General features: G+C 34.3%; 1 protein-coding gene across 1 annotated transcript in view; it reads left to right on the top strand.

Annotated features, from left to right (window-relative positions):
- Nucleotides 1-14,803, top strand: part of LOC518911 (sodium/hydrogen exchanger 2) — a 53,535-nt gene that overhangs the window by 21,489 nt on the left and 17,243 nt on the right. Inside the window, exons 4-5 of the mRNA XM_015461628.3 lie at nt 4,128-4,345; nt 8,944-9,140. Coding sequence (XP_015317114.1) covers nt 4,128-4,345; nt 8,944-9,140 — 415 coding nt within the window. The remainder of the gene's footprint in view (nt 1-4,127; nt 4,346-8,943; nt 9,141-14,803) is intronic.

Here is a 14,803-nt window from a genome sequence, read left to right as displayed (position 1 = left end):
TTGTAAAAGTTGTTCAGCAGTGAGCTGCAATTTTGGAGTCTTCAGTGGAGAAGATTAGCACACATCCTTCTACTCTGCCATCTTGTTTAACACATTAGAAAGCAGAGCCGTTACTTTGCTGACAAAGGTCCATATAGTCAAAGCCATGACTTTTCCAGTAGTCAAGTATGAATGTGAGAGTTGGACCATAAGGAAGGCTGAGCACCAAAGAACTGATGCTTTTGAACTGTGGTGTTGGAGAAGACTCTTGAGAGTCCCTTGGACTGCAAGGGGATCAAACCAATCAATCCTAAAGAAAATAAACCCTGAATATACATTGGAGGTACTGATGCTGAAGCTGAAGCTCCATGACTTTAGCCACCTCATGCAAATAACTGACTCATTGGAAAAGACCCTGATGTTGGGAAAGATTAAAGGAAGGAGGAGAGGGGACGACAGAGGTTGAGATGGTTGAATGGCATCACTAACTCAATGGACATGAGTTTGAGCAAGCTCCAGGAGATGATGAAAGACAGGGAAGGCTGTTGTGCTGCAGCCCATGGGGTCACAAAGAGTCAGACATGACTGAGTGACTGAACAATAACATGGTAGAAAACAGACAAGAAAGAAAAATACAATTTATCTTTAAAAATAATTAATTTATATGCAAATTGTATTTCTAACTTAATATATGTACTGTCAGAGTGACATTTTCTTTTTTTCTTAAGATCATAAAGTGATTCAGAGTAGGGACTTGTTTGGGGTGAAAATCACACAATGCACCATACCTCTCAGTAAATATTAAGCAGTTTATCAACTGTGAATTGCTTTAGATGTGGTCATAGTGCGTGTAAGTTGGCAATAATATATTCTGGGTAATATTTTAATTAGTTACCAAACCTAAGATAATCAAAGATGCAAATGAAGAACTTTCTTGTGCCAAAAGACACCAGGCAGCATGTAGTATTTCAGGGATTTCAGCTCATCCTCTATGTAAATCTTACTCTGAGATTTTCATTATTCCATTTCTCTCAAAGAATCACAAATTGACCCACAAGAATGGACCTTTGTGGCTATTGAGCTGCTTTCTTTTCTTTCTTTCTTTTCTTTTTTTTTTTAACAGAATAGGATATGAGAATAAAACCTGCATGTAACAGGTTGGAAAACAAGAAATTTATGATATTTATCAAGTAACCAAATGCTATTTTTAGATTGAGTTTAATTAGCACTTGACAGTTCACTTAAAGCTTTTGATTCCCAATTATTTTAGATATTTCAAACATTATCCAGGAATTGTTTTAAAATATATTAAAAAAATAAAATTTCAATAGCCAAATAAAACTGGTCATTCATGAGACACCTACACTTATACAGGAACTCAGTTTTTGCCTTCAAAATTTGCCCAAAGAACTATAACTGAAAGGAAAATTCTACAAAAGATTGAGAGCAGATAGTTGTCTATTACATTTTAAAAGGCTCGTAATTTACTAGTTGACCAAGCCTATTTACCTAAAGTAGTTGAGAGTAAAATGAAAATAGAGCAATTAAAAACATTAAAAACTGTTGGCCTAGAACACTGAACTTCATCATGGAACTCTTCCAGTTTCTGGAAAAAAATCCAAAGGAAGGAACACTAGGTAACAATGGCAGGAAAGACATCTCTTTAGAACTAAATTTACTAGAAAGAAAAATGCAACTTGAAAGAGAAAACCAACATATGTTGGTAATAATACTTGATTTTAAGTATAATAAATAATTTGAAATTATCTCTTCAAAAATTGAAATTATGAACTGAAAAAGTCTTTTTTTTAATTTTATTTTTTAACTTTACAATATTGTATTGGTTTTTATGTAAGCTGTTGTGAGGAGAAAAGAAATGAAAAGTCAGAGAAGCTTCTTATTCTATTTCTTTCAAAGTGAAACAGTTAATATTGTTTCTTAAAAAAAAAAAAAGAGGGGTTTATATTGGGCTGATGCTGAATGTCAGAGTATTTCAATACCCAATTAATGATAGAAAAATAAAAAGCAAGTCAGTAAGAAAGGTAACCAACTTCTGAAACAAATGGAAAAGTAAAACATCATGTTGATTAAATATGTCACACTTAAAAAAACATTGATCATCATTCACACAAATGAAATATATTGTGTATATTTAAAATATATATCAAGGTGGTCAAGGACATGGGCTCTAGAGACTGATTAGATTCAATCCCAGAGCTGCTACTTTCAAGCCAAGTGATCTTAAGAAAGTTATTTAATTTCTCCTGGCCTCATTCACCTGTGACATAGCAATAGTAACAATATCTATCTCATAAATATCATTGTGAAAATGAACTGAGATAAAATAGATAAAATACCTGTAAGACATAGTTGCCACAAAATAAGCACATACATATGTTAGCTACACTTACTGGCATTTTAAATCATTAACTATCTTAAATCAGTGTGCCTCTAACTGAATTCCCTGGGTTTAATCTGGCTGAAGCAATCCAAGAGGGCTTGTGGTAACTATAAGTAGAAATGTCAATCAGTTATTACTGATATTAAGGGAGCTGAAGGTGAATCAGTCTTTTAAACTCTCCTTTGTGAGTGCAGGTTTAACCAAAACTGAAATGTTTAAAAACTTTATTGGAGTATAGTACATTTACAATATTATGTTAGTTTTAAGTGTACCACAAAGTGATTCAGTTATATATATATGTGTGTGTGTGTGTGTGTGTGTGTGTGTGTGTGTGTGTATGTGTATATATATATATATATATATATATATATATATATATATACATACATATAAAATAGAAAAATAATGTATATCTATACATCTAGATCCTTGCTCAACACTGCTTTACCTACTACTTTGTGTTATTCGTATGGTAATCCTTTGACCATTTTCAGTGTAGATTGGTTTAAACTAAGGATTAGCAGCTCATGGTTTTTATACCTTGAGTATCACAAGATTTATTATTGTTTGTATAGTCTGGACTAGTCCTGAGCAAAAATGTAGATTTACAAAGCTGACCCATATTCTTCTCTGACTGCGTCTCAGATTCCTAGTTTGGCATTCTTACCCTTAAGGCTTTTAATGTGAGCCATTTTCTGGGAGTTTTGCATTTTGAAAGGCTGTATTAGAGGTAGTAGAACATGTTTCTTCTCTAAAATTCATGCAATTGTGTGCATATCTATCACTCCTCCCCACGTCTTCAGCAGAGAGTAATTTAAAAATAATTTATCATGGGGTGGCAATAGGTTATTGCTCATCTCATATACAATGTTTTTCTCCCTTCCCCGCTCCCCAGTTGTTAAGAAAATATCTAAATATCTGACCCTTAAATTAATAACAGTGGGAAGGCAATAAATCATTTTGGTGGATTGAAAGGTGCAACGAAATACTCTAGAGTAAGGCTTGGAAAAGATTATTCAACAGGAATATAACAACATAATCTTGAAAGCATAGTGAATCGAATAAAACAGTAAAACACTCCCTGACTATCAAAAATTGCTTTATTTATAACAGTAGTGCTTTAGAGGCTACAAGTATGTGTTATTTCTCATATTAGCCCTTGCCTCTTAGCATATTTGCTGCCAACTAATTATTAGAACCTGTCAGTGCAACCCTATTTAAAGAAGACTGATTAGGCAGTGGGCTTCCCTGGTGGCTCAGACTACAAAGAATTTGCCTGCAATGATGGAGACCTGGGTCTGAGCCCTGGGACAGGAAGATCCCCTGCATAAGGGAGTGGATACCCATCCAGTATTCTTGCCTGGAGAATCCCATGGACAGAGGAGACTAGCAGGCTAGGGTCCATGGCATTGCAAAGCGTCGGACAAAACTGAGTGACTAAACGCTGAATGACTGACTTATTAGACAATGTTAAAGATGATAAAGCAGATACATTATTCTCAGCACACAAAAGGACACAGAAGCTGTCATTTATTTTGAAAATTAAGCGTTTGATTGTCTTAGAAATGTTATTGTATAAATTCTGAGGAAATGGCATTTTTTTTTTTTTTTTTATGTTCTGGAATGGAGTAAGGCATCTAGAGTAACAGAGACCCTAGTTTAGTCCTCAACAACATTTGTGTGATCACTTTCTCTTAAAGTTAAATGCAAATATTTACTCTTACACATTTTTTCCCCTCTTCTTTAGAATTATTGCCTGTGCTATGAGCATGAAACGCTATGTGGAAGCTAACATTTCTCAGAAATCCCATACCACTATCAAGTACTTCATGAAGATGTGGAGCAGTGTTAGTGACACTCTTATCTTCATCTTCCTTGGTGTTTCTACCATTGGAAATAACCACGAATGGAATTGGCCTTATATTTGTTTCACTGTCATTTTCTGTCTTATTTGGAGAGCATTAGGTATGGTGAACATTGCTTTTTTATGTAAAATGTGTCAGCTTGTTTTGAGATTGCATTAGAAACAAGAAATTTAAAATTCCAATATGTTTATTTGCTTTACTTCTCATAAGTAGACTGTTTTCTATTCTTCACTTATGCAGGGGCTCCATAATAGCAAGGTTAAGAAAGTGGCTCTAAAATCAGACTGAGTTCAAATTCTAGCTTCACTACATAGCCTTTTGACTTTGAAAAAAAATCATATAATAATGCTAGCAGTAACAGTCCTTAACTGTAAAATGAGAATCGTTGACACTATAAACTTTTGCCAACTATTGTGAGAATTATATGATACAATGTAATCAAAGAGTTTAGCATACAGCCTGGTACACTTTAATACTACTATTATTGGGCTTTCCAGGTGACACCAGTGGTAAAGGATCTGCCTCCAATGCAGGAGATGCAAAAGACCTGAATTTGATCCATAGATAGGGAAGATCCCTGGAGCAGGAAATGGCAACCCCCTTCAGTGTTCTTGTCTGGAAAATTCCATAGATGGAGGAACCTGGCTGGCTGGCTGCAGTCCATGGGGTCACAAGGAATTGGAAATGACTGAGTACCCACGCAGGCCTGCAAACCCTCTTCTAACCCAGTGTTTACATTAAAAAAATATATATACTCCACAGCTTAATTGTTACTTAAACTGAGCTGTCTCTTTAATCTTACACGTTGTAGTGTATATAGGAATGCAGTTTATGGTTTATCATATTTTTTGACATTTCTATCTCTATTTTCCACATCCTCAACACATGAACAAAATCATTGTAGACCTTTCTTTGGAGACTATGAACCTTACCCTAGCAACACTAAGGGGGACATTAGGGAATTTGCTTGTAATTTTAAGAATGAATAATAAGACTGGCCAGGGTATGCTTTATTGTCTATTGAAATGTATTTAGGTTGGCATTAACAGTGAAACTATAAGCTAAATGTTATGCAAGTTCACAGAAGGCAATTTCTAATTTATTCTGAGCCCACTGGAAAATCTCACTAGAATTATAAAATATTATTTTTAATCTAAATGTCTTTTTAAATAAAATTGAACAAAAAGTCTACTTTGTGCTCATGTGCTATAAAAAATAGCTGATGGAAACAAAAATGCCAAGAATAACCGAAAATGTTTTCCTATAAAATGTTAAGACCTACAGTCTCCCAAAGCAATAGAAATAAAAGCAGAAATAAATGAATGGGACTGAATCAAATTTAGAAGCTTTTACACAGCAAAAGAAACCATAAGCAAAACAAAAAGACAGTCTATGGAATGGGATAAAATATTTGCAAATGGTGTGACTGACAAGGGATTAATTTCCAAAATATACAAATACAAATACAAATTCCAAAATATACAAATACAAATACAAATTCTAAAATATACAAATACAAATTCCAAAATGTACAAATACAAAATATACAAATGTATAACTCAATGACAAAAAACAACTCAATCAAAAAATGGGCAGAAGACCTAAACAGACATTTCTCCAAAGAAGACATACAGATGGACAATAGGCACATGAAAAGATGCTCAACATTGCTAATTATTGCTAAGTCACTGAGTCATGTCCAACTCTTTGCCACCCCATGGACTGCAGCACACCAGGCTCCTCTGTTCTCCACTATCTTCCTGAGTTTGCTCAAATTCATGTCCATTGAGTCAGTGGATGTTAATTATTAGAGAAATACAAATCAAAACTACAATGAGATAGCATTTCACATTGGTGAAAATAACCATCATTAAAAATCTACAGATAACAAATACTGGAGAGGGGATTGAGAAAAGGGAAATCTCAGTCACTTTTGGTGGGAATGTAAATTGGTACAACTACTATGGAGAATGATATGGAGTTTCCTCAGAAATCTAAAAACAAAGCTATCATATGATCCAGCAATCCCACTCCTGGGCATATATCTGGAGAAAACCATAATTCAAAAAGGTACATGCACCCCAATGTTCATTGCAGCACTATTTATAATAGCCAAGACATAGAAGCAACATAAATATCTATTGACAGATGGATGGATAAAGAAGATTTGGTACATGTATACAATGGAATACTGCTCAGCCATAGAAGAGAATGAATACTATTTGCAGTAACATGGATGGACTTAGAGGTTATCATACCAAGTTTAGTATGTTTATATCATACTAAATTTATGTCATATGATATCACTTAAAAGTAGAATTTAAAATGTGATACAAATGAACTTATTTATGAAACAAACTCACAGACATAGAAAGAGATCTATAGTTACCAAAGGGGAAAAGGGAGGGAAGAGGAATAAATCATGAGTTTGGAATTAGCAGATACAAACTACTATATATAAAATAAACAACAGCATCCTACTTTATAGTACAGATAATTATATTCAATATCCTATAATAAACCATAATGGAAAAGGACATGAAAAAGAATATATATATATGTATAAGTGAACCACTTTGCTGTGCAAAAAAAATAACACAACACTATAAATCAACTATATTTCAATTGAAAAAAAAAAGAGTAGTAAAATTTTAAGGCCTAGTAAAAGCAAACATTAAAGATGAACACCAGGATTTCTATAGGTTTGTAAATGTATCTTTTTTAATTTATTAATTTCTTATTGAAGGATAATTGCTTTACAGAATTTTGCTGTTTTCTGTCAAACCTGAACATGAATCAGCAATAGGTATACATATATCCCCTTCCTTTTGAAACTTTGTGTGAAAATTCATGAGATGAAACAAATCTTCTGTCCAATACCATTTTATTTCTAAATTATAATGTGTAGAAAATTGCTACATCTGGTATGAGAAGAGAAAAGGAAAAGATCTTTATCATAAATCAATGAAGTATCTGTACTTCCTTTAAGCCATCATGATTTAGGTTAATTTTGTGCCTAAATAGACAGAGGAAAGATGAGCTAAATACAGGCCATAGGGGGCCATATTTTTCCCCCCTTTGGATTTTAGCTATATTAAATGATGTATATTTTTTGTAAGTCTGTTAAATTGGAAGGTTTCAGTGGAATATTTTCATTCCTTTGGTTTGGGAATCCACATAGAATGAATAATAAAATTATAAAGTTAGCATTCTGACAATGTCAATATGACTGAAGCAATTCACCTCAGTTGTCCAAAATGCAATTTGACTCAAAATATGCTGGATGAATTTCTATTTAATCAAAATGATAACTTGGCCTCAAATATAATGTCACTAGCCTTGAATTCTGGTAACTATACAAAATAAGAGTGATTAGAAATTTTATTACATATATTTAGGCATCATTGGAACATATTAAATGTTCAAGTGTCAATAAAGTAGTTATTATTAGAAATAATAATAATGTAAACAGTCATGTGTGGCTTTGGAAGGTTTTATCCAAAGTGTTAGGAATTATTTTCTCTGGATGGGTGGGAATATAGGTGCTATATGCTGCATTTGCATATTTGTATTTTTCTCTAAAAGCTACCTTTACTTTTATAGTAATATGAAAGAAAATTAAAAGAGCTAAAGAGACAGTTTTTAAAAGATAATTAAAAGATCTTATACTTTCACTGGACTTAGTTCTCATTTATTTTAATTATGACTCCTCTAATAATTTGACTATGCTTTCATTTTCTGGAACTGTTTAAAATATATCGATTGAATTAAAATGTTTTTAAAAACAGAAAAATGAACCAAGATTCTTAGTCATATACAGAGGCTGCAAGACTACTCCCATGGCTCTCCAAATTGCTGATACCATACTAAATGAAGAGGATATGATATTTTTTCCAAACAAATCAATTTTGGCTAAATTTTCTGCTGGCCAACTTATTTCAGCTCAAATTTTGTGTAAGAATCCCTACTTTCAGCCCACTTGGCAAGGAATTTTGCCTTTTTGGTCTTGAGGTAAATTATCTGCTAAACTCATTCACAATAAGATACTCAAAACATAATCACTGGGAGTAAAATCCGTGGGACAAAAGTTTAACTGGTGCCCTTCAAATAGTACTGGTACATGAGAAAATACTTCTCTTGTGCTTAAGCCTACTTTTTGAGACTACCAACAAATGTGAGAAGTAAAAATCTTTGGCTGAGACTTGAATCTCAGAACTCTAGATTCTGGGTGACAGGGGAAAAACAAATCTGGTTTTTGAAGCCTTGAGGAATATGGAATCCTGGCTCACTAAAGATTAAAACCAACACAGGTCACATTACTTAACATTTAGTTCACTAGTTGGGTCTACTCACTAGCATTTATAAGACTGAAGAGAAATGTTATATTCTGTTTGTAGAGACTACATTTGCAGAATGCCCCGGATTAGTCCACATAGGCCTAAAGAAGAGAAATGCACTGCTTTCATTCTAAAAAAATGAAAAGAATCAAAGGAAAAACCAAAACATAAACAATATAAAATGTAGCTGTTTAAAGAAATCTCTCTGAGGAAATAAACCTTTTAATAGTTTAGCTCATTTAGGCTTTTAAATTATTCATTACAAATCCTTAGAATTTCAATCTAGTTTAACACTATTATATTTGTAGCATTTCCTTCTGTTGATTAATTACTCAAATATTCTTCTTATTGAAAAATTTAGGAGTTCTTGTGCTGACTTTCTTCGTGAACAAATGTCATGTGAATACAGTCACCAGAAAGGACCAATTTATTATAGCCTATGGAGGTCTGAGGGGAGCAATCTGTTTCTCCCTTGTTTTTCTGCTCCCAGAGTTTTCCAGAAAGAAGCTCTTCATTGCAGCAACCACAGTTGTTATCCTCTTTACTGTTATTGTTCAGGTAAACAAAACAAAATAGTACAATTTGAAATCTTCCACTTACATGGATATGAATGGTCCAGCATTCTCTTTCTAGGTCTTGAACTGCGTTATATTTAGGAGAGACAATTACAGCATGTGAAATAGTCTTTACCATAACTTAAACAGAACATTTGCTGAAGCTGAGATATTTCTTTTTAAAGCAATAGGGGAATGGATGAAGGTACCATTTATTTAAGTAGCTGACACCAATAGTTTTACAACAAGTAAAACTTGCATTTTAGCTACTTAAAAAGGTAAGGTGCAGAGGAGGAAATAAATGAAATGCTTTAAGAATTTAATTCTAAAGAAGCTTTTCTCTTGAATTTTCTCTTTATCCTGTCCATATCATTATTCTCTTTAATTCCCAATTTACTACAGTTTGATTTTATACAGCTGGCCAAAAGAATATTGGAAAAAAATATCTAAAAACCTATTAAGCAACTTAATGAGATAGTATTTCAAATTTTGGCTAAAATGTTTTAACTAGAATAATGATGGTGGATGTGTGTGTGTGTGTGTGTGTGTAGTGGGAGAAGACAAGTCAGAAGATATGAATTTGGCAGGCTTCCCTTTAAAATTATATCTCTAGAATGGGTGAGATAATTCTGTAGGCTTTGAATGTTTTATTTTGTTTGTAAATGACTAAGATTGAGCATTTATAAATTTCATTGAAAACTTAATGAATTTTATTAAACCTGTCCCTAATCAAATTGTGCTTTTTTTGATTAACTGATTTTCACTTTGATATGTGTCAGGTAGCACAATGCTACTTCAAAATACAAAGTCATTTTAAAGAATAAACTGACAATTCCTATATGTTTTGGAATTATTACTTAATATCTCTGATACTTTATCAATAATCGTCATGAAATGAAATGAAATGTTAGTCACTCTGTCATGTTTGGCTGTTTGCAACCCCATGGCCTGGGGCTAACTGGGCTCCTCTGTCCATGGAATTCTCCAGGCAAGAATATTGGAGTGGGTTGCCATTCCCTTCTGCAGGAGATCTTCCCGATCCAGGATTTGAACCCGGATCTCCTGCACTGTAGGCAGACTCTTGACTGTCTGAGTCACCAGGGAAGCTCTCTAATATTCTCCTTTGATTTTACATTTCCTCCAAGTATTCAAATGCATCTTACTCCTAGAGACTTCATCATTTGACATTTACATTTTCCCATTGATTAGTACTATAATCTATTTAAGACCCTAACTGGGGACTTAAATCCCATGGACGGAGGAGCCTGGTAGTCTGCAGTCCATGGGGTCGCTAAGAGCCGGACACGACTGAGCGACTTCACTTTCACTTTTCACTTTCATGCATTGGAGAAGGAAATGGCAACCCGCTCCAGTGTTCTTGCCTGGAGAATCTCAGGGACGGTGGAGCCTGATGGGCTGCCGTCTATGGGGTTGCACAGAGTCGGACACGACTGAAGTGACTTAGCAGCAGTAGCAGCAGATGTTTTGAAGGGATATTGTTGGATGATTGCAGTTGTAGACAAATTGTTCAATGGAGAACTTCTCATGTTATTCTAGTACCATCTAGTGGTGAAAATACTTGCAGAAATTTAAATTTTGTTTGAGAATGAAGACCCATTGGGGAGAAAAGGGCAAAAGTACTATATATATATATATATATTTTTTTTTTTTCCTTAGATATTGATAAAATTGCCATGATATGCTTCAGGTAAATGAGTGCCTGGCACACTATCAATAGAACATGTCTTTGTAGTTTTCTGTCTGTGATATAATGGAAATATTCTGATTTGGCCAATTTTACCCCATTCTTTTTGAGGGGAAAGGAGTACTAAAGTTGAAATCCGAAGACCTGGTTGCTAATCACAACTTCATTCCAGATGAGCTTTCTAATCTCAGACATTTAAATGATTACTCAGTATTCTTTTTTTTTTTTTGTAGAAAGAGGATACAGGACTTATCTTTCAGGGCTGTTTTGTTATAAAGATTAAATAATAATATAAATTTAAAAGTCTTTGTATTTATAAGATGATATTGTTATTATCACTATGACTGAGCACACTTAAGTTATCTTCACACATTGTGTCAGTTTATCAGTTCCACTTACCTACAATTTGGATTCTGCCCTCACTGTTCCACCAAAATTATTTTTGCCAAAAGGTCTCTGCTGGCTTCCAAAGGGCTTCCCTGGTAGTTCAGATAGTAAAGAATCTTCCTGCCATGCAGGAGACCATCAAAATCCCAAGTTATGACGTCTTTTGTCCTAACATTATAAAACTTGTCAGCAGAGTTTCATACAGTTTAAAACTTCTTTCTTGAAATGTTTTCTTTTTTGCTTTTCTTAACATCATACCCTCCTAGTGTTTCTGTCTTTCTGGGAATTTGCTGGATGATCCTTTTCTGTTGGGTCTCTAAATAGGAGAGTTCTCCAGTATTAGGTCCTGGACATTCAATTCTCACTATACTTTTTCATTAGATGTTTATATTCATTTTCATGGCTTCAAGTACAATATAAATTCTGATGACTTCTAAATGTTTGTCTCCAGATCAGCTATCTACTCTGAGGTCTAGATAATTGCATTCAACTATTATGTCATACTTCCACTTGGATGTCTCACAAGAACATCACAGCTGTGAACTGTAAAAAAAAAAAAAAAAAAGCCTAAAAATTGTGAGTTATGTTTTATGTAGGAAGCTTACTGAGAACCAAAGCCTGGGAAAAAGCCTCTCAGATACCTCTGAGAAAGTGTTGAAAAGTGGTAAGAGAGGAGCCAGGATATATAGGAGCTTTGGCTGAAAAAAAAAAAGAAAAGCATGTTGTCCAATATAAAAACATTGCTAATTACAAAAAACAAACATCTCAAGTTAATGATTTCAGTGCTTTTCTATATATGGGAAGATGAAAAAGTCTGAATGCCTTGAAATTATTCCTTAGATACGCATCTTAACTTTCCAGGGGCAGTGTCCTGTTTTTTTTTTTTTCATTCTGAATTCCCCTAAGGGCATAACTTTGAGGATGGCTGCAATGGATGATGGCAGGAAACATTCAGTGTTTATGGGAATGGCAGGTAGTATTTATTTTTTATCCACATAGCCAATATATCTACAAAGGATAAATCTGATCCTTATCTGTTTTTCTTCTATCTTAGTAAATGACACTGACATCTACCCATTTACAAAGACATTCTACAGAAATGTAGACTACATATTTTATAATTTCCTTTTACTTATCCCTCACATCAAGCCCTGTGGTTTTTAATTCCAAAATATATCTTCAATATATGTACTTGATTTTAAAAATATTTCTAGATATACAAAGTTGTATTAATAATATATTTTGATTCACGACGCCAACACCAATTTGAATCATTGACCCAATGAAAGAAAGAGAAAGTGTTAGTTGCTCAGTCATACCTGACTCTTTGTGACCCCATGGACTGTAGCCTGCCAGACGCCTATGTCCATGGAATTCTTCAGGCAAGAATACTGGAGTGGGTTGCCATTTCCTTCTCCAGGGGAACTTCCAAACCCAGGGATTGAACCAGGGTCTCCTGCATTATAGGCAGGTTCTTTATGGTCTGAGCCACCTGGGAAGCCTGTTGAAAGAAAGTGAAAGTGTTAGTCACTCAGTTGTGTCCAACTCTTGACATTCATTTATTCATTCATTCACTCGATACTTCTAACAGCTGTGAGCCCAGCACTAAACCTGAGAAAGTTAATAATAATCTATGCAATGCACTATCCTATTTTCTTTCATATCTCTCTCTCTGTCTTTACAGGTGACTGATATCCTGAATAAATCATTTATTATTCTCTTGTCTTTTAAAAAATGCTTTTTGAAATCACATATTATACACAGACACACACATAAATAATATATTGATCAGTTTAAATTATTTTTTAACTTTATAAAAAGTATCTATTGTGGGTGTGTATATATATGTTTTGTATGTTCAGTTCAGTTTAGCTCAGTCATGTCCGACTATTTGCAACCCCACGGACTGTGGCATACCAGGCTTCCCTGTCCATCATCAGCTCCTGTAGCCTACTCAAACTCATATCCATCATGTTGGTGATGCCATCCAACCATCTCATCCTCTCTCCATCTCATCCAACCATGTTTTGCATATAGCCTTCTGGAATTTTTTGGTCTATTAACATTTTGTTACTAATATTTATTTATATAGTTGTGAGTAGCTGTAGCTCATTAATTTTCAGTGGTCTACAATACTACATTTTATGATTATATACCAATTTATTTATTAATTGTCCTTTCAGTTGAAAAGCTTTTCTTTTTTAATTTTAAAAATGGTATTTTCATGAGTATTTTCATATCTGTCTTTTTGTGGAATCTCTGTGCTATTCTCTATTACCATTGCCATCATCTTAGTCCAAGTTGCCATCACATTTCCTGAACTGCCTTAAAATTTTCCATTTTCCTTTCCTATTTCAATCTATTATTACCACAGAATCAAGAGCAATATTTTTAAAACACAAATTGTATTACATACCTTCCAAAATTCTTTTATTGGTTCTTTTTTAACTTTTAATAAATTCCAAAACACTTAGCATGACTATGAGCTTTCCATTACAAATATGGCTTATGTCTACCTTTTTTTTTTTTTAATTTTATTTTATTTTTAAACTTTACATAATTGTATTAGTTTTGCAAATATCAAAATGAATCCATCACAGGTATACATGTGCTCCCCATCCCGAACCCCCCTCCCTCCTCCCTCCCCACACCATCCCTCTGGGTCGTCCCAGTGCACCATCCCCAAGCATCCAGTATCGTGCATTGAACCTGGACTGGCATCTCGTTTCATACATGATATTTTACATGTTTCAATGCCATTCTCCCAAATCTTCCCACCCTCTCCCTCTCCCACAGAGTCCATAAGACTGTTCCATACATCAGCGTCAATTTTGCTGTCTCGTACACAGGGTTATTGTTATCATCTTTCTAAATTCCATATATATGCGTTAGTATACTGTATTGGTGTTTTTCCTTCTGGCTTACTTCACTCTATATAATAGGCTCCAGTTTCATCCGCCTCATTAGAACTGATTCAAATGTATTCTTTTTAATGTCTGAGTAATACTCCATTGTGTATATGTACCACAGCTTTCTTATCCATTCATCTGCTGATGGACATCTAGGTTGCTTCCATGTCCTGGCTATTATAAACAGTGCTGCGATGAACATCGGGGTACACGTGTCTCTTTCCTTTCTGGTTTCCTCAGTGTGTATGCCCAGCAGTGGGATTGCTGGATCATAAGGCAGTTCTATTTCCAGTTTTTTAAGGAATCTCCACACTGTTCTCCATAGTGGCTGTACTAGTTTGCATTCCCACCAACAGTGTAAGAGGGGTTCCCTTTCCTCCACACCCTCTCCAACATTTATTATTTGTAGACTTTTGGATCGCAGCCATTCTGACTGGTGTGAAATGGTACCTCATAGTGGTCTTGATTTGCATTTCTCTGATAATGAGTGATGTTGAGCATCTTTTCATGTGTTTGTTAGCCATCTGTATGTCTTCTTTGGAGAAATGTTTATTTAGCTCTTTGGCCCATTTTTTGATTGGGTCATTTATTTTTCTGGAGTTGAGCTGTAGGAGTTGCTTGTATATTTTTGAGATTAGTTGTTTGTCAGTTGCTTCATTTGCTATT

This window comes from Bos taurus, chromosome X, assembly GCF_002263795.3.
Source record: "Bos taurus isolate L1 Dominette 01449 registration number 42190680 breed Hereford chromosome X, ARS-UCD2.0, whole genome shotgun sequence".
In the NCBI taxonomy this organism is placed as follows: Eukaryota; Metazoa; Chordata; class Mammalia; order Artiodactyla; family Bovidae; genus Bos; species Bos taurus.
Note: the sequence above shows the minus strand (reverse complement) of the source record. Positions and strands in the feature narration are given on the sequence as shown.